Source organism: Simochromis diagramma, unplaced genomic scaffold (genome assembly GCF_900408965.1).
Source record: "Simochromis diagramma unplaced genomic scaffold, fSimDia1.1 OVJJ01000131.1, whole genome shotgun sequence".
Classification (NCBI taxonomy): domain Eukaryota; kingdom Metazoa; phylum Chordata; class Actinopteri; order Cichliformes; family Cichlidae; genus Simochromis; species Simochromis diagramma.
In genome coordinates, this window is record NW_024387200.1 from 1,921,774 (window position 1) to 1,945,355 (window position 23,582).

The 23,582-nt window shown below is 39.3% G+C and overlaps 1 protein-coding gene across 3 annotated transcripts in view; it reads left to right on the forward strand.

Annotated features, from left to right (window-relative positions):
* LOC120745413 (sushi domain-containing protein 2-like) overlaps positions 1-23,582 on the forward strand; it is a 114,283-nt gene that overhangs the window by 8,668 nt on the left and 82,033 nt on the right. For all 3 annotated transcript variants that reach the window (XM_040050237.1, XM_040050238.1, XM_040050239.1), the window contains 8 exons: positions 577-778; positions 1,405-1,490; positions 1,591-1,859; positions 2,406-2,549; positions 3,343-3,495; positions 3,982-4,233; positions 4,972-5,250; positions 5,546-5,722. In XM_040050237.1, the coding sequence (XP_039906171.1) occupies positions 577-778; positions 1,405-1,490; positions 1,591-1,859; positions 2,406-2,549; positions 3,343-3,495; positions 3,982-4,233; positions 4,972-5,250; positions 5,546-5,722 (1,562 nt within the window). The remainder of the gene's footprint in view (positions 1-576; positions 779-1,404; positions 1,491-1,590; positions 1,860-2,405; positions 2,550-3,342; positions 3,496-3,981; positions 4,234-4,971; positions 5,251-5,545; positions 5,723-23,582) is intronic.

The following is a 23,582-nucleotide window of genomic DNA, read 5'->3' on the forward strand; positions in this document are numbered from 1 at the left end:
GTTATACTGGCCATCATTTGTCATGACAGCTCCTCAGTCTTTAAGGCCATCTTAAGGCTTTCTTCTGATTGGCAGCTCCTCACAGGCAAAAGATTTGAGCAGCAAGTGGGAGTGGCTTCTGTACTTACAACCAAAGCTCTGTGACTGAAATGGAGAAAAACATTGTCTGAAACAAAGAGGCTTAGCTTTTTTTGCTCAAACTTACGCTGACCTCAGGGTTCAAAACTGTGGCCATATTTATTATTAGCATCCACCACTGGAACAGTGTATTTATAAACATGGATAAGAATAAGAGGTTCATCTTAAACGTATAGTTTTATATCTGTCAGATATCAGAAAGAGGTTATTTGGATTTAATCTGATCATAAAACGTGCCTGGCTTTAAAAACTTAGATTCAAGGTGACTGTCTTTGTAATAACCAACGTTTTTATTTAAGGTTTGACATTTGAATTGATTGTAAACCTTGTCTACAACCCTTCATCATTGCAAATGTCTGCTAGCATCTGAAACACGAGGATCTACTACTGTTTTCTGTTTTTATTTGTACCAAAATCACAGTTTTGTTTATAACACAGAGATGTACAAGGCCTCTGGAGTGGAGGCCATGTTTTGGCCTGGCACCTGGAGCAGGCTTTCAGAGAAAACTCTGCAGCCTGGGCACACAATAAGTGTCTGAAATGGGATGTGCTGGAGGAAAACCTGCCAAACTTCCTGAATGAACTCATCGACTGTCCGTGCACACTGGCTCAGGCCCGAGCAGATACAGGCAGGTTTCATGTGAGTACATGTACCTCAGCGAATCCTCAAATAATATCTGTACAGATTGTATGTCACATGGTCAGATACAGTAGAGCATAAGACTCCTGTACTGGATTACATGTAGCTTGCCATCACCAGTGTGTGAATGGGTGGATGACTGGATATGTAAAGCGCTTTGGGGTCCTTAGGGACTAGTAAAGCGCTATATAAATACAGGCCATTTACCATTTTACCATTTCTTCAGTTATTCTAGGCTGAAGTCTACATACCCTTACCCTTCGTAAAAGTATATTTACATCATGTCCTGAGGGATTAATAAAGGATTGTGATTCTGATTTACAGCTTAAAAAAATCCCAACTAAGAACCTTTATTGTTCTGAACTGTTTTTAAAAGGAAGCTGTTCTTTAGTATTCTCAGGGTTACGGTTAGTAAGGCTAATAAGGGTGGAAATTAAAAAGATAGCATGGCTTTTGGATTTTGTTCTCCTCAGTCTTTCTGAAAATATTTCTAATCTTGTTCTGTTAAATTGTCAGTCTGGCTGATTTGTGCCTCTGTAGTGGACTGCGAGGGTAACATTGTCAAGGCCTGTTAAAGATTTACACCGGTCATTGTTATTTATTTTCCATCCATTTTGGTGTTTCAGACTGATTATAGTTGTGACATTGAGAGGGGGAGTGTGTGCACTTACCACCAAGGTTGTGTCCACTGTGTCCGAGCAATTCATGCCAGGTAGGCGTGGCATAATCAAGAAAAAATCAAGTTTTTAAAAATGTAAAATTGAAATATGCTTTTTTCCTTTTTATTGTGATTTTTGTTTTATTATTTATAGTCCTATCCATGGATCAGGGCAGCAGTGCTGCTATGACAGCACAGGTGCTCTGGTGCTGACTGGAGACTCAGTTGGTGGAAGCACCCCAGACAGGGCTCACGACTGGGGCTCGCCACCCTACATTAAACCCCCACGGGTGCCAGGGTATTCCCACTGGCTTTATGATGTCATGAGCTTCTATTATTGCTGCCTGTGGTCGGACCACTGCCATATATACTTAAAACGTCGACCTTCAAGTGGGTGTCAAAACTACCGACCACCAAGAGCAGGTGAGACGACTCTTCAGTCAAGTCATATGTCTTTATTTAATTCATAGATTGGAATGAAAAGCGGGTATCAAGACCTGATAAAACCTTTTTTTATTTGAGTCTTATATCAGAATTATTGACTAGTTAATTTTGTTGTTTAACTTTAGTAAGTAAGTCAGCTATATAAAAATGTGTCTTATACTGCATACTGCAGTAGTAAGTATCTTTTTTTTAAAAGTCAAACATCCTCATTTATTGCTAAAATAAATAGGCCCACACTGAGTGTTTGTTAATCTTTATCCAAATACTTCTGTCTTCCTTGAACCTTATAATATATTCTGCAAACGGTCATTAGAGCAGCAGGTTACATAAGATTGGTTTACAGGTAAAGTAAATGAATGACAGAATATTGCTGAGAGTTAAAATGTGAAAAACAAAAAACTGACTCCATCTCATTAGTTTAAAAACAACATCGCAACCTCTATGTTGATATTAGAAAAGCTCTGCGAGAGATGAGAAATAATTATGTTTGTGGGCATCGCTGCTTTGTTTCTCAATGCCTCGCAGGTGTCGTCCTCGGGGATCCACATTTCATAACGTTCGACGGCCTCAGGTACACTTTCAATGGCAAAGGAGAATATTACCTTGTGTCGTCACCAGAAAAAGGCCTGAGTGTTCAGGCCAGAACAGAACAGGTGAAACTTAAGAACGGTGAGTCCACGTTTGAGGTGAATGGCCTGTCTGAATCCACTCTTTGATCCCCATGGTGTGCCTCTGGAATTTGCCCACGCATGCTGACCTTAACATCGCGTGACGCATTCTGTCTTGTTTTGCATGCACTGTTCCTCTTAATGTTTTACACACTGAGAGGAAGCAAACTAAGCCCCTAGTTTAAGAGAATGCACTAGTGCTACAAAATGACAGCCTTGTTTTTGTACTCAGTGCTTCTTAGAGTCAGATGTGTTGAAGAAGAACAGATGTTAGCTTCGCTCGTTAGAATTTTTTCCAAGTCATTATATAAGAGCCATGGGCCAAGTGACTTGGAAAGCCAGATGCCAATAATAGTCCCCTCATTAGATCAATGAAGACAAACATCTGGATTATTTGAAACGGCAGAGACTTAAAGTCAACCTTTATCTCCTTTTTTTTAAAATACATTTATATTATTACTCTGGTTACAAATAAGAGTTAGTAAGAGCCAAAATCTAAGGCCCTCCTGAAACGCACCATGTTTTTTTTTTCTACTCTTGGCCCTGTCTGATGTCATTAAGAGGGACTGTCCCAAATAGGGTTCTAATATCTTAAGCACAGAGTTCTGACTGTGACCACAGGAGCAGAAAAAATTGCTTGTTTCTGGCAGAGGATGAAACGAGTGTTTGTACCGAGACCCAACATAAGATAAACAAGGAGCTGTAAATTATGTTAATAGCATAATAGCTCCCCTTTTATGTTGACTTCAGAGTACATAATGCATATTTAAAATGTAATTATGTCCAAAAACCAGGTACTTTGGCCAAAGCCACACGGCTGTCGTCAGTGGCTATGAAACAGGATGCATCAGATGTCATTGAGGTGCGTGTAGCAGGGGCCCATCTTCAGGTGCTGAGGAACCAAAACATCCTACCATTCACTGAACAGAGATGGATGGACCTGCATGGTGAGGTGCTTTAGATTCTCCTGACTTAGTAAAAGCTCTGATAAAAAATCGTTACACTTTTATTACCCAAAGTTACATCAAAAGAAGGATCTTAATTATTAACAAAGTAACTTTAATAAAATAAAAACTCTGATTTTGGAGGTGATCTTTTGTGACTTCCTGTCATTACTGTGCATTCCTCCAACAGTTTATTCACTGCTTTTTGTTCTCATACTTTTCTCGTGCTTTCTTGCTTACATTTTAAGGTTTGCCTGTTATGTGATGCAAAGCCTGCAGACAGTTATTGTTTAGGATGATAAAACACAAGTTTTTTAAAATTTAAACCATGCCTTGTGTTGCTTTAACTATAGTGGCATCACTATAGTTCAGTATTATTGCAAAATGTGACTCATACATATTTTAGTTGCTCAGTTTTTTGTTTTATTGTTACATTTATTAAACTGGAACCGTTTGTTATAAACTCATGGATGAATCTATGTTTTCTAGGAGTGTATGTGTTCAGCCCCAGTCCTGGGAATGTGACTGTAATCTTTTCCTCCGGTGTCGGCGTGGAGGTTCGTCTGTATGAAGGAACCATGGCAGTGACCGTGCTGCTTCCAGGAGAGTTTTACAACCACACCCAGGGTCTCCTTGGCTCAATGAACTCTGACCCGTCAGATGATCTGACCATCCAACTCGGAGAAGTCATCTCCTCAGCTGATGCCACGTTGGAAGAAATCTTTACCTTTGGAGCCAGCTGTAAGTGAGGGAGCCTGTTGTTTGTGAAACAGCAGAAAATCAATCACATTGAGCAAACGCTGACAACCAGTTATCAATCGAAAACACTAAATATGCTTATGAATCATTTTGTTTTTGCGAGCTCTTTTCTGTGTTTACAAAGGCAAAAGGAATTTTAAGATTTGCTAATAATCCCCACATCAAATGGGTTTTTTCGGCGTTTTAATAAAAGGACTACGTATTTGGCTCAATTTATGATAAATGTTTTGAGAGTGCACAGAAGGAGAACATGCATGTTTTAAGTTAGCCTTAATAGATTTTAGAGAGTGAGCAAGTAAAAGCACATAAATTGGTGCTTTTCAATTGTTACAGATCCTTAAAAACTAGTGAACAGCTGACATACAATTAACCGTTTAACTGATTTCATGTGCTGTTTTAACTGAAACAGACACTCAAAACAAAACGACAGCATGTATTTGACTCGGCTCTGGGTTTTTTACTTGCTTACATATTGTGTACTTCTAATTCTTTACTTTTCATACCACATTCTAGAAAATAATCAGTTTCATCCAAGGTTTAAAAATAGTTGTTTTTTTATTCAGAGATATGTCCCCTATATGTTACAGACCTTTAGTTTCTCCATTTATAAGCTGTTTTGTTAAGTCCAAACCTAAATGACAGTGTGTAGTAATTTCATAAATATACTTGTATGGTTTTTGTTTTTTAACCAATGAAAATATTGTGTGTTTCTGCCCATAGGGAACATTTCAAAGAATTCCTCCCTTTTCACATATGATTCAGAGCACCTTTTGGATATGTATAATATCCCACCGAGCCATGACCCCACTTTTGTTCCAGCTTTTTCTCTACCCGAGAGCCTTGATGACCCTTTGGTGGCAGACATGTTGACGATGTGTTATGGAGAAGGTTCACAGTTTTGTAAATATGATACCCTGACGACTCGGGACCTCACAGTGGGAAATGCCACACTCAAGGCCTACCAGAAACACCAAGCCCTACTGCACGCCCTGAAACCAGGTACCACAGGAAATAAGAGGAAGCCTATTCATATGTAGTTTGTGATTACATGTTTATTCTTACTGTTTCATTTTAAATAAAACTGAGTATCTGAACAACACTGAACACCAGTGTTGTTACGTAGAAAGGATTATACATCGCATTATGCCATAAGAAAACCTAATAAGAGAAAATATTACCGTAGTTTTGGGAATTTTTTTATAGTCATACGTCTGAAAATAACCCTTTTTAACCTTTTCTTTAATACTTGGCAGAGCACAATGAAATGATAGTTTAGTGTGTTATTCTTCCTTAGTGGTGTCTTGTGGCTGGCTTCCCACACCAAGGAATGGGAGGAAGAATGGGACTGATTACCTGGAGGGGAGCACTCTAAGCTTCGCCTGCAACAAAGGCTACATAATGTATGGATCTGCAGAGCGCACCTGTCTGGGTGATGGGACCTGGGCAGGAGATCAGCCCTTCTGTATTACAGGTACGCTCTAAAAGTAAAGCCATAATAAACAAGAAGCTCTCTGAGAACGCAAATCTCTGCTGAGGCAGGGCACTCTGTGGGCAGTATTCACCTTTAGTCGAATTGAAATTGTTTACATTTCTTGTTTTTATTCACACTTTAGAAGTTTATAATTTAAAATAAATCTAATTTTGATGGATTTTTGACCCCAATCTACACCCCTGCTAAATTTGATCAGATATCATGCAAAACTTTTTGAGCTATCATGTTTACAAACAGATTAATGACACACACACACACACACACACACACTACTAAAAGTATATCCTTCTTGGCGGAGGTAATGAATAGCTTTCTGTGTTCAGTAAAATGAGTTCAGCGGATATGAATGTGAGAAAAGCAGCAATAATATGAACACATATGATCCAGTACTATATAACTATTGCAGACATTATTAATGAAAATCTCTCTTCCAAGTGATTCATGAGCTGTCTTTTTAAGACAAACAAGTGTGTTGATGATCTGAACAGAATCTCGTGCATTTGATCAATTTTTTTTATGTCTTTAAAGATGGGAAATGGTGGATATTTCAAAACAGTTCCCATTGGCAACAGAGTTCAGTACCACATGTCTGAAAAACATTTAGAAAAAAAAGAAGTCTCACTTTCTTTGTGATAGACTCCATATCTCAAACTCTTTGTAACTCCCTGCCGGCTGGGTCTTGTAGCATGATGTATACTGTCATTGGCACTGAAGTATAATATAATTTAGACTGGAGGGGAAAATGTGAACGCTGTAATTTCTCTGTCAGTTTAAACTTACACGTTTCGTGCTCCACAATTGGTAGCAGCTTCCTCTTGAAATTGAGATGACTGGTGAATCTCTTTCTTGTCATGCAGTCTTTTGGACAGCAAAGATTACATAGACTTGGCTCGCGGTTGCTCATGCAGACCTTCAGTAACAAAGCTATAAACGTCTGAACTTGAACGGGCTCGGCTTTGTGTTTGTGAATTAGAACCACCTGGAACCATCTAATGCTTTCATTCATCACCTCATCTAAGAACTCAAAATGAGTATTGTAGTTTTAAGCTGATGCCATCAGATGGCAGTATTTCCAATTGAATACTCTTAGTGTGGTCAGTACCAGTTCTCCCAGTATGTCAAGATTCGTACAGCATCAGAATTCATTTTGCAGCCTGAAAACCAGAATGTTTTTTTTCTGGTAACTTTAACAGAGTTTTTATTTTCTATGCTCTGAAAAAAGCCTCACACATATGCACAGCCAAGCTGCTTCCAATTAAAATCATTTTAATAACCTTTTTTTTCTTTTTGTTTTGCCTTTTTTGGCTCTACAGACGTGACAAATGTGTGAGCAACAGTTTATCTCACAATGTTATATTCACGCAGTACGCCCTGTTTGTTTGCATACTGCTTGTAATGCATGTACTTTCTGTAGTATGTGTTCAGTATATTCTTTGTAACATCAGTCGTAGTGTTTATGGAAGTAGAAAGAAAGTGAGCTGGAACGCAGGCCCAGTATAATGTGTTTGTGACAGAGCGGGTTAATGCCTCATTTTGTGGAAATAAATGGTTGATTTTAAGAAAACAACTGGTAATGACATAGTAATTATTTGTATTGCAGTTAAATTAAGATTTGATGAAATGGTGCATCTGAGAAGTGATGAAGCAGAGAATCGAAGGCGCTTAACTTCTGATCCACCTCTGCTTTCGTCCTTTCGTGGCCTCACTCCTGCCCTCCATCCTTTCCTTGTTATAACCACAAACACAGACTTCCTCTTGATAGTGATCGGGGATAAATGAGCTTCACTGAAAAGATTTGGAGTCCCTTGTAACAAACAGCTTGGTACAGCTGGATACAATTGATCCAAACTCAATTATTAGCATATTGGTTTCATAACGTGGTTATCTAGAGCAGAACTGTTTAGAAATGTTTGTTATTAAGCCTGGTGATATCTCTTTGTTTTTCTCTACATCTGTTATTTTGCTTTCTTTTCACAGTGATCTCCTTTCTGACTTTTTTGCTAAGGTTTCATCTTAATTATTATTACATTATGCATAATTGGAAAATACCATGCATATCCCTTTTCTGACTACTTGAACTTGTGCGACTGTGATGGATGACTCTCCTTCGGTGTGTCAAAAACTCAATTTGAATTTTATTTGGGAGAAGAAGAAGAACTTTTGGGCCTTCAATTGTCACAATTAGGATTGGTGGTGAGCAAAGATTGTGGGCGAAGAGCACAGTAGTGCTACTGACCCCTGGGGAGCGAAGTCATGCTGCGAAAGCTTGCAAATGTTGGAAAAAATGACAAGAATTCTCCCGGTCAGGCTCCTGACCTGATGGGCTGCCTGTGGCCTTAGACACTGTGAACTTTTCCACTGCTGAAAAACTGCTGGGTCATTGCAGTAGAGCGGTGATGTTCATCAACACTAATGTCAAGTTAGTTTGAAACAGGCTTTATACTTAGTTGAAGTTTTGGACACATTCCTGCGATACTTCTCATCTCTTTATGGGCACAGAGTGCTGATAAAGGCCGCGTGGTTTTATTTGTTTTTATGGTGCGAGATGTGGAAATTGTTGATTGTAGCTTGTGCTGTCTCTCTGACAGATAGGTGCACAAATAAACAGTCATATTCTGTGAGGTAGTGCTTTAATGTGACCGTTCTACACGGGCGTACACACATACACACACACACAAAGGTGGGCCTTTTTAGCTTTGTGGCAATGATTATATTTGCTGTGACACTCTCGTTACACAAATCAGAGCTAACAACTGCAAACATGACCTGAGGTTCGGAATGGCAGGTGTTGCATGAGCTGTTACCTCCGCCATTCGAATGTGACCTCTAACCAAGTAAACATACTAAATACAGACAGAGCTGGAGACGCCCTGGTGGATCTCGCCTCCTCCCCTTAAATGAATCGCTGCAGCACGATGTGCAGGCTGAACAGTTGCAGAATTGGAGTCATAGCTGAGATGAAAAGGCTGTGCCGCTGAACAACAAATGTGACCACATCCAGTTTGACTTCTTCTCTGAGTCACTTTAATGAGTTGCTGCTGAAATGTTGCCTGCTATCAGCAGAGGTGACAGTAAGTCCTTTCCATCAAAAGTGGATCTCTGTATGAATTTTCCCATCACTAAAATCCCCAGCTATTTGAGATGGATGCTGTACTTGTCGGCGTGCTTTTTTAGCCATTTTAGAGTTTAGGTAGTGGTGGTGCAGTGCGTTGTGAGGATAATGTTAATATCTTCTGCTAGAAAGATGGGAGTGTTGGAGAAGTGAAGGTGGAGTTTGGACTGAAAGTCCTCTGAGTGCTTTTGATCTCACGACTGACAGGGCTGTGAGAGACTTACAAGGTCATAGAGCTTACTAGCATTGCTGTGCCTTGTCACGGTCTTCTGAAAAACAATACCCCTGGTTGAGTATCAAATGCATACCAATAACAGGTTTGGCCCACCTTAATGGCCTTATAATATTAATACAGTTTCTTGCGTAGAGGGGAAGAAAGTGATTAAAGGGAAGGTGACAGCTGCCAGAAGGGGATCGAGCAATTTTCATAGGGAGTAGTGACGTGGGTTGCAAGACAAAGCCTCACTCAATTTACTCGCTGTGGTTCTCTCTTAGATTCCCCTGAGATAGTGCAGCTGAGCATTGAGAGAGAGAGAGGCAAAAGTGGTTGGTAAATTCAGGTTGCGTAGGAGAATGAGAATTGAAATGCCAACCAGGGACAGCTCGAGACCTTAAAACCAGTCATGTTGCTCACATTTTAGTGTCTTGCTTGTGGCCATTTCTGTCACTGAAAGTCTCTACTTGATAAATTCCACTTAGCAGGCTTTTTCACCTCTGTTATATTTTAATTTTGAGTTCAAGTTACATTTAATTCAAATTAATTCAACATTCAATTAAAAAATGAATACAAGAATGTGAAGTCAGCAGTGTTGAATGTTGAAACATTTGACATGTGTTGTTTCACACTGTGCTGAGCAAGATTAGAAGAATTGCAGCAAGTACTTCATATGGCCTTCACACTGCATTTTTCTAACTGTTAGTATCATACACAGTAGAAAAGATGGACGTGTACTATTGCATTACCCAGTGGTTTGTAAAGTCCTGTTACAAAGCCACAGTTTGATTATTTTCACCTCAACCATCTTGATATATAGAAACCAGATGTGATGAGTGCGGTGGATCTGACTGTGAAACTTCAGTTATTGATTTGTGACTGGCAAGTGACAAGCAGAGATGAGCAGTAACACATTACTTGTAATGTAATCCGATTACTTTTTTCAAGTAACGAGTAAAGTAAGGGATTACTATTGCAAAAACGGTAATTAGATTACTGTTACTTTCCCGTAAGCACGCTGTGTTATTGTGTTACTAAAACCGTGATTTTTTTTTTTTTTTTGCGAGAATGTCTCATGACAGTGACGTAAGCGAGTGCGACGTTCGTGACAACAGCTGTGTGCAGATCAACAATGGATAATATATTGAGTGCGGGAGAGAGTATGAGCATGCAGCGTTTAAAGCGTGGAAGTACTGACCTGGAAGTACTGACCTTGAGTTTGATTCCATAAAAAGTGACAAAAACATTAGCGTCCATTGTGCGTGGGAAGAAAACTTCTTTTTATAGCGAAAAAACCTCCCCAAAACTTCCAAGCAAGCACCGAGTGCGCTATGACGTAATGGGGAATTCACAGAGAAACTTGCGGATTCTTCAACTGACCGGGGCACACCTGCACCAGGGTAAACCTCCGCCTACCCTGCTCCAGGTTTACAGGTGAAAGTAGAGCAACAGGACCGCTAGTGTTTGATTTTATTTATTTTCTGCTGTGTTTTACTTGCAAAAGAGACTTTTCCATTTGATTACATTTTGTATGATGGATTATGCAGAACTGGGCTGAAAAATCTATTGCTTTATCACCTATTCAGGTTGTAAATCGTGTTTTTAAAAGTAATTAATTACTTTTGAAAATGAGTAATCAGTAAAGTAACGGGATTACTTTTTGGGGGGAAGTAATTAGTTACTGATTACTTTTTCAAGTAACTTGACCAACACTGGTGACGAGTCCACCAGCATGAACAGATAAGCCTCTTATGACTTATGAAGTCTGATTTTTTCTTTTAGAATGTAATGTGTGCTTTCACCTGCTGTTTCTAGTATTTGATGGACAAATAAAATCTCATACTTGAGTTATTGAAACTCTAGTCAACAAAACAGGTTAATAATTATTTTAAAAAACAGTGATTCTTCTTTAGATCTAATGAAAACCTCTTTGGAGATCGCCATTATGCATGAAAAACCCAGTCAAAGGAAAACAACAGAACCATTTCTGTTTTGTTTGTGTGTTCAAGGCTTTATTTTCAAAGGAGATTTTGTACCAATCTGTATTGTTACTCTGTAGCCACTGATTTGTGCAATCAACATCTACTTCACAAGCTACTCTACTTTTTCTGCTAAGTAGAGAAAAAAATGGGCAAGAAACGAGTACGAATGCAAGAAATTGAGGAGTGGATGTAACATAAATATATTTAAAAAATTCTGTGTTAAAACATACACATATGCTGTAGATGTCGATGCAACTACAACTACAACTGCTGTAACTTTGTGTTCAAAATCACATTTTTAAATGCCAGATGATTGACAAGCAGTGTTGTTAGTTAGCGCCTACCTTACTTTTTGTCAGTGCGGTGATGCAATGCAGTTTTTTTTTTGTTTTTGTTTTTAATTTTGTACAGGGAACCTATAATGACAAAAGTTTCAATCGTATACATGTTTCAAATTCCAAGAATATTTGCACCTGTCAGAATAAGTCAGGCAGGTTGAGAAGCACACAGATGGCGACAAGAAACGCCTTTGCTATTACCAAGGAGAGAAAAGTCAACAGAATGATTTTGAGATGGTATCAGCGATGACAGAAAAAAAAAGGAAAACCCAGAAACTTATCTCTATGTTAAGAAAAGCTTTACGCATTAAGAACATAGCTCAAGGGTGTCCGGGTGTGTTAGCGACTAGCAATTTCTTTCAGAGATAAAGACAGAGGAGTGCATTTTAATCAGTCCAAACATTATGAACTCATAAATATTCTGAGGTTGAATTGATAATATGTAACATATAATTTCATCTGTTTTCACTGTAGGATAGGTGAAGCAGGTGAGGGATACTCTCTGTCAAACCCTGTGATATTTATCACGTGTTTATTTCATCTCAGTGGAAATGTGATGCTTTCAACCCGAGTGCTGTTGCTCACTGAGGGTTTATTATTTGATCAGTGAAGTTTGAGTGGACTAACCAGATTGATTTTAATGGTAAAGATTATTACTATACTGGGAGCATGTGGAGGACTAGCATTCAGTCGTTGTGCAGAAGTTCGACGTCAGTCCTGCTGCATCCAGATCTGATCCATTGATATTAACACAGAGTAGTTTAGAAGCTTGTGAAGCTATTAGTACATTGTCAGTGCGCATCTCGGTGTAGTTCTTTATTAGCTTTAGTTGTGCCTTGGTTTTTTGTGTTTTGTTTTGTTTTCCACACAGCTTAGGTTATTTTTAAGGACCAGCATCACACTTAACATGTGCTCAAATGAAGACTCAAATAGTCAAATAGAAAGTCGTATAGTTCATTTGTGCTTGCCAATTCCCAAAGGAACATTTTAGATTTTTAGATTAATTTAATCACAGTATCACCTAAACAAGTGCGCACAATTTAGAGTCAAGTTATTTTTTTAAGCCAGGTTTATCATTTTAGTTTTGTTTAAGCCCGTTGGTATGTTTAAAAACTGCTACACTGCCTAGTAACTGTTGCTTTCTGGCTAATTGGCCAATCATACTTTTTTTAATATTTTATGAATTGGTTTAGATGAGAAAATACCTGCGATTTGTTTTTTATATGAATGGTATACATAACAAAGTGATTCGTTAGAACAAAATGAAACAACAATAAGCTTTCTAATATGAGCACAGTGTTTGCCTGTTTAGCACAAAGGAAATTGTCAAATCTGATGATTCTCTTTGGTTCATATTCACTTTTATACTGACTCACCATGCCCATGTTAAAATTCATAGGACAGTCTTTTTAATTCTGTACTTTATGTGTCTGTAGACCACTTGGCACTGTCCACTTGGTGCATTTATTCTTGTCTTGCTGTTACAACGGTTACTAACCCCTTCATTCTAGTTATTGTAATAAAATGTTTTGTATATCCAGTTAAATAATAAAGATCAGGGCTTCAGCATTTTAGCGTATTTTCCTGTTGTCATTTTCCTCTGTATACATACTGTCATCAGTTCCCTGCTGTAAAAATAAATACACTTTTTCAGTGTTAATATTACCAAAGTCTTTGTAGATTAAGTGTGCCTGATATGTCACCACAATGTTGAAGAACTAAACTGTCAAAAAGCAAGTGGGGGACTTTTATATTCAGTGTACCAGTTGGATGAATAATAGATTTTTAACACTGTGAGCAAAATTTATGTTGTGTGGGGAAAGAGTACTTTCTTTTTTTTTTCTTTTTCTTTTTCACCCAAAATCACCCTGAGCCTGACACTATTTATAGTGCTCACCAGACTTATTTGTCTGGTGAGCACTATAAATAAATCTTATACTACTTAATAACCATTTATGCCTCTGTGTGTGCTTCCTCGGCCACTCAACCAGTCCTTGGACACATAAACGTTCACTATATATGTAACAGTTTAGCCAAAAAAAGGACTTTTAGTCATTCATCATTTGTCACTGTTTATAAAGTTTCTAAGCTTGTGCTGAGATCTTAAAACAAGCTCACTGTTTTACAAACTCTTGATGTTGTTGATACTCCAAATAATAAAGTTGCGATGGGTGCATGACTGTTCTGAAGGATAAATAGTTTATAGCAGTGTTTAACTACATTCTTGTGATTTCTCACAGACGATAAAGTGGGCTTTGTTCTCGGTGCTGTTGGTTCCCTCTTAGCACTCGTCACTGTGGGAATAATAATCAGTCTACAAAACAGGAAACAAAAAAGGTGAGATGCTCATGATTTGCTACACATGAAAGTCAATATTTTTGTGCTTATGCCACTAAAAGTAATATAGGACACAAGAAATATAAAAAAGGTATGGCAGTGTTAGGAGTCACAGTGCTCTTCACAGCATTAGCAGCAGTTCTGCTGCAGCTTGATTTTCTGTTTCTCTTAATTAGATTTTTTTTTTATGAAAAGATGAATTCTCATTTTTTCACTGGATTCTTTTTGATTTGAGAGGTACAGTGTTGGTATCCACCAAGTTTTATTATGTTACAACAGTAAGTTTATGTTTATAGTGTGAAAAAAAGGTAAGATTACTTCACTAAAAAGTAAGAGTAAATGGAAGAGCATGTTTCTACTCTACCAGTATTCAGACTTTATTCTTGATGTCTGATTAATTAATTTGTATTGTAGTTCCTAAATATTCCTTTCTATTGTCTCTGAGTCTATTTCTTTCTTTCTTCTTTTTCTGTGTCCAATCTGTTCTAGCGTCCGTGTTCTGTCTTCAGTGTCATCATGTTTGTTTACCTTCAGTCTCGCTAGTCTGTTATCTCTGTGTTTACTCCTTCCTTGAAGCTAGTTTTGAGTCTGGAATCTGGGGCTGTGTCCCAATTAAGAGACTGCACGCTTGAAGTACGCGCACTACGCGTACTACGTACGGTGCGTACTATAAGTACGAGAAGTGCGGAAGTGAGAGGCTTGTGAAATGGGACGGTATACGCTTTGTCGGGCTGTTCAGGTTGCCTAGCAACCATGATACTAACCGCGAGACACGTTACATACAGCTTTGTTTGACAGAAATGAAGGAGAAAAATGTTTTGTTGGTCATTCATTTTTGTCATGACATCACTTTGATTAGTTGAGTATCTGAGGCTGAGACCACGGGACTGTAAAACATGATTGTTGGGCTTCATTTCTGTGCTGAATAGTCATTTAAGATTAGTTAGTAAATAACAATTAGTTAATGTTGTTCATGAGACTAAAGTCATCTCACTGTGGTAATGTAAATATAATATGGCCAATATTATAGTATTGTCAGATTATTATGAGATAGATAGATAGATAGATAGATAGATAGATATAGTTTAGGGGTGCAACGATACTCGTATCGATATTGAACCTTTCGATACAGTGCTTTCGGTTTGGTAAGCATATGTATCGAACAATACAAAATTTGTAAGTTATTTGATCAACTTTCCTTCTGACAATGCTGTCTGTGTTGAGCGCTCAGTGAATCTGCGTTCGACTACTCCGCCTAGGCTGCACTGTCCACTGAGCGCTCAACACAGACAGCATCTCCAGAAGGAAGAGCGCAGGGCAAGCTAGCAAGACAGAAGTTAAGCTCTCCTTGGAACATGGCAAATTGAACCTCCCCCACCCTCATTCAGATCTGGCGTTTGTAATTATTTTGGTTTTCATGTGACGTATGACCCTGAAGGTAAGCGCATCATGGACTAAAGTAAAACAGTATGTTGGATGTGCCACGCAATGCTCAATTACATGGGTGGGAACTAGTGTGTTAGCGCAGTTAGCTCGTTAAGGTGTTGGCCGTCTAGCCCCATGCATGGGGTGATCAGGGGTAGCTCGTTAACGGAGATTTGCCGTGTTGTGGCGTTAACGTCATTTCAACGAGATTAACGCTGACAGCACTAGTGGGAAAACAACGAATATGACTGCACATTGACACCGACATCATCCTAGTGCAAAGACAAGTGGAAGCAGACAAAAACAACAAGCATGCATGCTACAAACTTTACCCGAGTCGTTTAGACAGCCGTTAGCACATGATTCTCCTTATGGGGACCTAATATGTTTAATATTGTGGCGAGCTCAGACAATGAGGAGACGGAGGTGTCGTTTGGTCTTGCTTCCCGTGAGCTAGCCAGGGAGCACAGCCGTTTATTGACATCTGCAGAAGAACACTGCCGTTAGCTAACTGCTCAGTGCGGCAACCGCACAGCAACAACAACACACAGGGCGCCCTCTGACCCCGGAAGGACACACCGTCGCAGCGAGAGGGCGTCACCCGTCACTATGGCAGCATAAACAAAACATAACTGTACAAACAGAACCCCGAACAGCCCTGACCCGCTACATAGCCCCCACCTAAGGGGTCAGTCGTCCCCGACGACCCCATTAACCCACACAAAGTCCTGCAAATGTCCAGGTGCCTTCTTTTGGCGCACCGGCCGGTCACAACCGGCGGGGGAAGTCACTCGGGTCAGAACATGGGGTGCCACCATCATCCCACTTCTGACACCAATGTGGCGAGCTCAGACAAGGAGGAGACGGAGGTGTCGTTTGGTCTTGCTTCCCGTGAGCTAGCCAGGGAGCACAGCCGTTTATTGACATCTGCAGAAGAACACTGCCGCTAGCTAACTGCTCAGTGCGGCAACCGCACAGCAACAACATCAACAACACACAGGGCGCCCTCTGACCCCGGAAGGACACACCGTCGCAGCGAGAGGGTGTCACCCGTCACTATGGCAACATAAACAAAACATAACTGTGCAAACAGAACCCCGAACAGCCCTGACCCGCTACAATATGCTGCTGAGAATATAGCCCAGAAGAAGCGTATAGTATAGCTTTTATTTTGGAAAGAGACATTTCTCTGTAATAAACTCTCTTTTCCAAAGATGAGTGATTCCTCAATCAGATACAGGGCTCGCAAAATCTATCTCTGCCCTGCCCGTCGGCCTATCGTAGGAAGGAAAAATATATGTCAATGCTTTTGCATTCTTTCAGAAATGTAGCTGGGTAATTATGTCATTGGCATCGGTGAGCCACTGTCAATATGTGACATATTGAAATCGCGTTTGAATTTGCGCTTGTTTTTTGCTTTCACTTTGCAATCACGCGAACTGTGTATAGAGAGCGACAGCACTGATTGGTGAGTGATGATAATTTGCGCACCAATTCCTCTGACATCGTCTTATCAATCGTTAGTTTACTATGCAAACATGACAAGTGAAATCTCCCGCAGCAAGCTTAAACATATGAGAGGTTGATCGCGCAGAGAATCGCTGATCGTTATGTGTGTGTAAAAGCAGCAGGGTATATATTTTAGTTCTGCTGAGCCAAATAAGACAGGTCAGGGTGAAGAAGTGACAGCCAAAGAGAAGCTTACCACAAAACGGAAAAGTTATGACAAATCAGACTATAAGGCAAAAAGAAAGTGCAGCTTTATGGTTTCATGGACAAAATAATTTCTGTGGCTGCAATATGACGAGCTATATAACCGGGGCTGCACATAAGTGGTCCGCAGGTGCGCATTTGCTGTCAAAATAAAAAAAAACGCGCACAAGATATGAAGTTGCAACGCGTGTTTGCATACATAAGATTTTCTGGAGGAGGACAGACATTTGTTTAGAACTCTTAAAGATGTCGAAGAAGCAAGCTCCTTTAAGCAATTACTTTGGTGTTCCTCCACCTCCAAACAAATGTCAGAAGGAGTCCGAACCACAAAAGAAGCACGTATTCTCAGAAAAGTGGTTGCAGGAGGTGAGCTGGCTTCAAACAAATGATGAACGCACAGAGATGTGGTGCGGAATGTGCCGTGAAAATCCCACTCTAGTGGACAAAAACAGTGCTTTTTATATGGACGCAAATGCGCGTTGCAACTTCTTATCTGGTGCGCGTCTTTTATTTTGACAGCGAATGCGCACATGCGGACCACTTATGTGCACCCGTGTAAATAACATAATGTTCTGCCGGGTGTGTTGTTGGTTTTCTCTCGATTTCTGAGTCGACAAGCGCCTTTGTTACTGTGACCAGTCATTTTAAGAAAGGCCCCCATTAGAACCCATGAGAAATGCAAGAAATGCATTATTGCTCAGTCTGCAATATCTTTCCCAGAACAAACACCAATTGCAAATAACATACTAAAAATAAACCTGAAAAATCTGTTTAGAACAGCGTACTATGTTGCAAAGAGTGAACTACCACTGGAAAAATTTAGCAGTCTTTGCAAACTTCAAAAAGCAAATGGCCTAGATCTTGGTTCCACTTGTCTCTTACCCGTGACTTCAGCGGAAATTTCAAATTCAGGATCTGACACAGACTGATTCATGTCCTACACAGTTCTTACAAGTTCATAGAAATTTCTGTTCAATTAGAACCAAGTATTTGAGTTGATGATTGTAATTTTTATACAATGTTGTAATTTGTTTTTCAACAATTTTTTGATTAATGTTTTGTTTCCTTTACAATATTATACATTAAAGTATAAATTGCTCTCTTTTTTATTCAGGCTACTTAAATTTATTTTGGGCTACCAAAAACTGAAGAGTCCCTGCCCGAAGGGCTACCAGGGATTTTGAAATTTTGAGAGCCCTGAGATATATTTATTTTTTTAATTACTTTTGTTTCAGCAACATTAAATTTAAAAACTGTACTTTTGAGTTAAAATATATATTTATAATTTTAATAAATGACAAATTAAAAAGGCATGAGCATTTTTTTTTGTATCGAAAAAATATTGAACCGTGACACCAAAGTATCGAACCGAACCGAACCGTGAATTTTGTGTATCGTTGCACCCCTAATATATATATATATATATATATATATATATATATATATATATATATATATATATATATCACTGACTTTAATTATTAAACATTCGCACATAAATAAGTGACGTCATATTCAGTACTTTTGACAGTTCACTCTTCAGCCGCTCCATCTTATTAGGGAAATTCCATATACATAAATGTAAATTTCAAAACTCAACCCCATCATTTCATTTGTTTTTGATTGAAATTGAATATTACTTAAACTCTCTTAAATTAACTTCCAATAAAAAAAGTTTTATCATTGATTGAAATTCATTCAGAAATGTTTAACGAATGAGCTGTCACAACTTTCAAGTACAAAGTTGTTATGAAGTCTGTCACATTCCCCCCCCTTTTTTTCTTTTTTTATCATTTATTTATTTATCCTTCTTATTTCATTGTACTGTATATTGTTACTCTTATTTGCCTTGTATGTCTACTGTACAAACTGAACTGGAATGACTGACTGTTCGCTTTATAATTTCAATAAAGTTTGGGGGGGGAAAAAAACCTCTTCGGCCGCTCCCTTCTGCCGTATTTTGCGGCAAAATTATCCACACCCATCGTCGCGTGGCGGTGACGTAAATGCGTACTTCAAGCGTGCAGACCCTGAATTGGGACACAGCCTGGGTCTCTCTGTCTGTTGGTTTCCTGTCTTATTTTGATAGTCTCTCATCCTGTGAGCACTGAGTTAAGTTCTGCTTGCCCTGTTTCATTAGTCTAATTTAGTTCACCTTCCTGATTACCTCATGTGTATATTTAAGCCCTTAGTTTCCTTCTGTCCTTGTTGTGATCTCTTCAATCTCCGTCCGGTTGCCCTCACACACCCATTCATACAACCACTTTCTTATCTGTGCTTTTTCTGCCTAACATTTGCATATATTCATACTGTGATGGATCTGTTGGAGAGCAACTTGTGGTTAGTATTTTGCCAAAGGATATTTAGTATGCAGACGTGGATAGAATCACCATGACCTGTGCTACCTGCTGAGGTACAGCCACTTCTCAGGCATGCAGCATGTCCCCTTTATCACCACATCATGGGACCAGACGGCATTGTTGTTTCATAAATACACAGGATAATAATTTATTTTTTTCTGTCAAGGTTGCACAATAATTGTGTCCACTGTATTTTACCAACTGAATACTTTAAATTTGCACTTGCAGTAAATTTAATATAGCCTGAGCCTGAGACCCTGCATTCTCAAATGGGGCTTTTGGTTTTTCAACACCTTGTAGTTGATTGTGCTCTATAGTGTTTTATATTTGTTAAGCCATGTAAGGAAATTCTGACTTTCTGTCCTAAGAGAAAGCTTGGTTTGTATACTTATCAGATCCAAGTAATCACAAGCTGACAGCAGAAAGCAAAACTTGGCTCTCAGGATGATAATGCAGAGAAAACACTGCAGCTGATCAGTAAGATAAAATTACACTAATAGCAGATAACATACAGAATACATGCATGCATGTCTAAAAACTATGGTTATCTCTGATCTGTGTCTCTCTTTCTGTGTGAAGCAGCAATGCCAAGGTCTCCTCAGGTCAGGCACACTGTGAATTAAGACATAACTATTGCCTTGTTTTTGTTTGGTAGGCCTCCAGCCATAGCCACCCATATATCTTTCACTCAGTCTTTGATGAGATTATATGTTTGAAGTTGGAAGTTCTTGTCATCTTGTGCAAACTGGTACATAGCTAGAGGTCCTCTTTCCCTCTCATTTCCTCCCAACTCACCTTTTTGCTGTGCTAGCAGAGACATACAGATGCAATGAATCCCACCTGCTTATTTGATATTCAGCATGTCCCAGCCTCCTAAACGTTACTCATAAATTTTCTTTCTGATCTGATCAAACCCATATACCCTGTAGAATCATGCTTATGACTGCAGTCCAGAGAAACAAGAGGCTAATAGTAGTGCTTGCTCCTGGGCATATACAAGCAAATTAAAGGCCTGTTTTATGGCCTCGTAGATTTCATTTGGGCTTTCCCCCACTATAACTATGGCAAGGGAGGGGAAAAAAGATGGATATTGGGAGTCAAGAGCCGCCTCCCGCTTCCAGCATCACTTGGGGCAGCGACTTGATGAAACTACTAGGTTTATAAGTCATGAGGGCAGGGAGCGCGCACACCTGCCCTCTCTTCTTGAAGTCTTGATCATAGGAGGCCAGGTGCAAAAAGATATGATGAGTGTCAAAAGGTCTGCAGATGTGAGTCAGGTGATCTCACACATAGCGCATGCTGGTACACATACTGCAATTGGAGACCTAAGGTGCATACACACTAGAAAAAATACAAGTACGCTTTGAAAATTACGCAAACTTAAATTGATTGGTTAGAATTCCTTTTTATTGAAAAGAGCGGAATTTTAAATGATGTACAAAATACTGAGCCAAAGTAACTGACCATGGCTTAATTTATCCATCAGTAGAGAGTTTTCTCACTGAAAACAATTAATCACTACAAGTCTCATCCATGGTGGCCTGTTGTTATAGCCAAGCCATAACACTGTTCTTTACCACACAAACATTAAAAACCACATCACATATCCAGCACGCTCACACTATTAAATTAGTGATTTGAAGTTAAACATTAACAGTCCTATGGGTCTTAGCACTCACCCATGTGGAACTGTCAAAATAGTCAAGTATATGTTATTAAACAACTAATTCTCAAAAAAGCGCAGAAAACTTTTAAGTAAATCAAATTATAAAACTAATAGAAATTAGGTTTAATTAAACATTTAATTTAAGGACACAGATTGTTTGTTTTATAGCAAATACTACTAATAATATAAAGTTTTTCCATATACAGTAGCCCAAGTGTGTTGAGACACCTTATACATTCACATCCATGAAAAGTCTCCTACCGACAAGTGCAGACACATCGATTCCTCTTCAACATCTGAAGCATATCAGGATGGAAGTAGCTGGGGTCTTACCGTATTTCAGATCATGTCTGGGTTGTGTGTCTGGAGGAAAGAAGCAGTGAAACTACACAGCTCTGTGTGTGCATGAGGCTATGTGTGTTTGTGTATACAAAGCTCGCAGAGCTCCTGAGCCTCTGTTCCATGTGTCTTAGACCTGCAGGGGTACTTTCCACATCTAGGGTTACTTTGCAGGTTTCAACAGGTTGACTGGCAGCTCACCACAGTAGTAGGAAAGTCATTACACCATATGATGTGAGTCTGTGTTTGTGTGTCTGTGTGTGTACTGTGATGTCTTCTTCACTTCTGCTTTATGACACATCAAAAAGGTAGAGGGGTGTTTGTCTGAATGTGGAAAAGGGTTCAGAATAGATTTAAGGATTGATGTGGGAAGCACATTTAGAAAAGAGAAGTAAACCGTCTCAACACCAAATGGTAGGAAACTCTGGTGTCTCACTTATGCATCTGAAAATATGACTTAAAAATAGCTCTGAATTTGGGAGGTTTCTTCTCTGCTTCTCATCATGAAATTTTAATCACAGTCCAAATGTTGACATATCTAAAATGACTGTCAGTATCCCATTAGGTGCACCTTGCTACTATCTGGCCTTTAAGTCTGACATCATTAGCCGTTTCTGGGTCCAAACTCCTCTTCAGGTCCCAAAGTCAAACGAACACTGCCACATGTCTGAGAGTTACAAACTGTATAAATTCTTTCACCTTTAATAAAATGATCAGTGTGGCTGCTCTACCAGGTGTAACAATGAAGTTTAACATCCAGGCATCCATGAAAACAGAATTTATTCAATTTAACAGAGTTAGAAGTTAGCAGGAAGTTAGCTCGCTAGTTTCCACCTCAACATAATATACCACGTTCTGACTGAGAGATTTCTGAAAAATTAAGACGTACAGCTCTGCTATGCTATCACTGCCGGCATAAATGAAGACAAAACTAAACAGCAGTGACGTTTGTAGGGTTACTGAAGTTGGGCTAGCTGGTATATAATGATGTGCTACGTGGTGGCTAGCTACACAGCTGTGTTAGCACAATATAAACACATTAGCACAGTGAAGCTGGAGGATGAATGCTAACTTTTTTCCACTCGATAAAAGTTAGGGACAAATGGAACTGCATGGCAGGATGCTGTAAATGGACCAAACTTCAGTCAGGAGAACAACTGAGATAATCCATCCACAATACGAAGTTAGTCATTAACATACTGCTGCATGGGCTGCGCTGTAGTTACATCGTAAGGTTTTAAAGACTGAGCTTTAAAATGAATAGTGGTAATAAAAACCGAGAGAGGCCGACAGTGATCACTGACTTTTTTAGGGACTTGTTCAGATTAAATAGAACAAGATACAAAGCATTAAAACATGTTAAAAACACAGCAGCCTCAATAAATGCAGAGTAGTTTGGATCCAGAAGCATATGTCATCACCGAATTGTGTCAGGACTGCCATATTTTCTGTGGCATAATTAAACAAGGAGTTGGAAACATTTATTTGAGATTTTGCTGTAAATTGACATCATACTATCACACAGTTGGTGCAGATTTGTCAGCTATGCAAATCTCTTGCTCCAGCACATCTCAAAGGTTTGACTGAGATCAGTTGACCGTGGAAGTCATTTAAGTTCAGTGAACTCACTGTCATGTTTAAGAAACCAGTTTGAGATTATTTCAGCTTGGTTCGTGACGTGTTACGTATGATGGAAGCAGCCATTACAAATGTGTCCCTGAAGGGATGGACACAGTCAGGAACAATACTCGGGTAGGCTGTGGCATTTAAACAATGCTCAGCTGGTACTAAGGGTCCCATTATAATTGCTGTGCAGTGCCTCACACATCACACCATAAACCAAAGTTGATGTCAAACTGCTTGTCGCTAGCTGCCAATTTAGAAGGTCTTGCACCCCTGGATTGTGGTAACCCCTGCGTTGTGCAACCACAGCAGGTATACTGGGCCTTAAGAGGCCCGAAGTATGCCAAGAAATGTATGCCAAAGTCTCTCACACCACTACACAACTACTGCTACTAGTGTGAACTATTGATACAAGGCAAGATGGATCCATGCTTTCATGTTTTTCACACAAGATTTTCACCCTACTGTCTGAATGTTGCAGCAGACCATGCACTTTTCCAATCTTCTATTTTCCAGTTTTGGTAAGCCTGTATAAAGTTAAGCCTCAGCTTCCTGTCTTTATCTGACAGCAATGGCACTCGGTGTGGTCTTCTGCTGCTGTAGCCCATCTTCTTTAAAGTTCCAAATGTTGTGCATTCAGAGATGCTCTTCTGCATCCTTTGATTGAAAAGAGTAGTTATTTGAGTTGCTGTTGTCTTTCTGTCATTTTGGAAGCTCCATTGTTCTGATG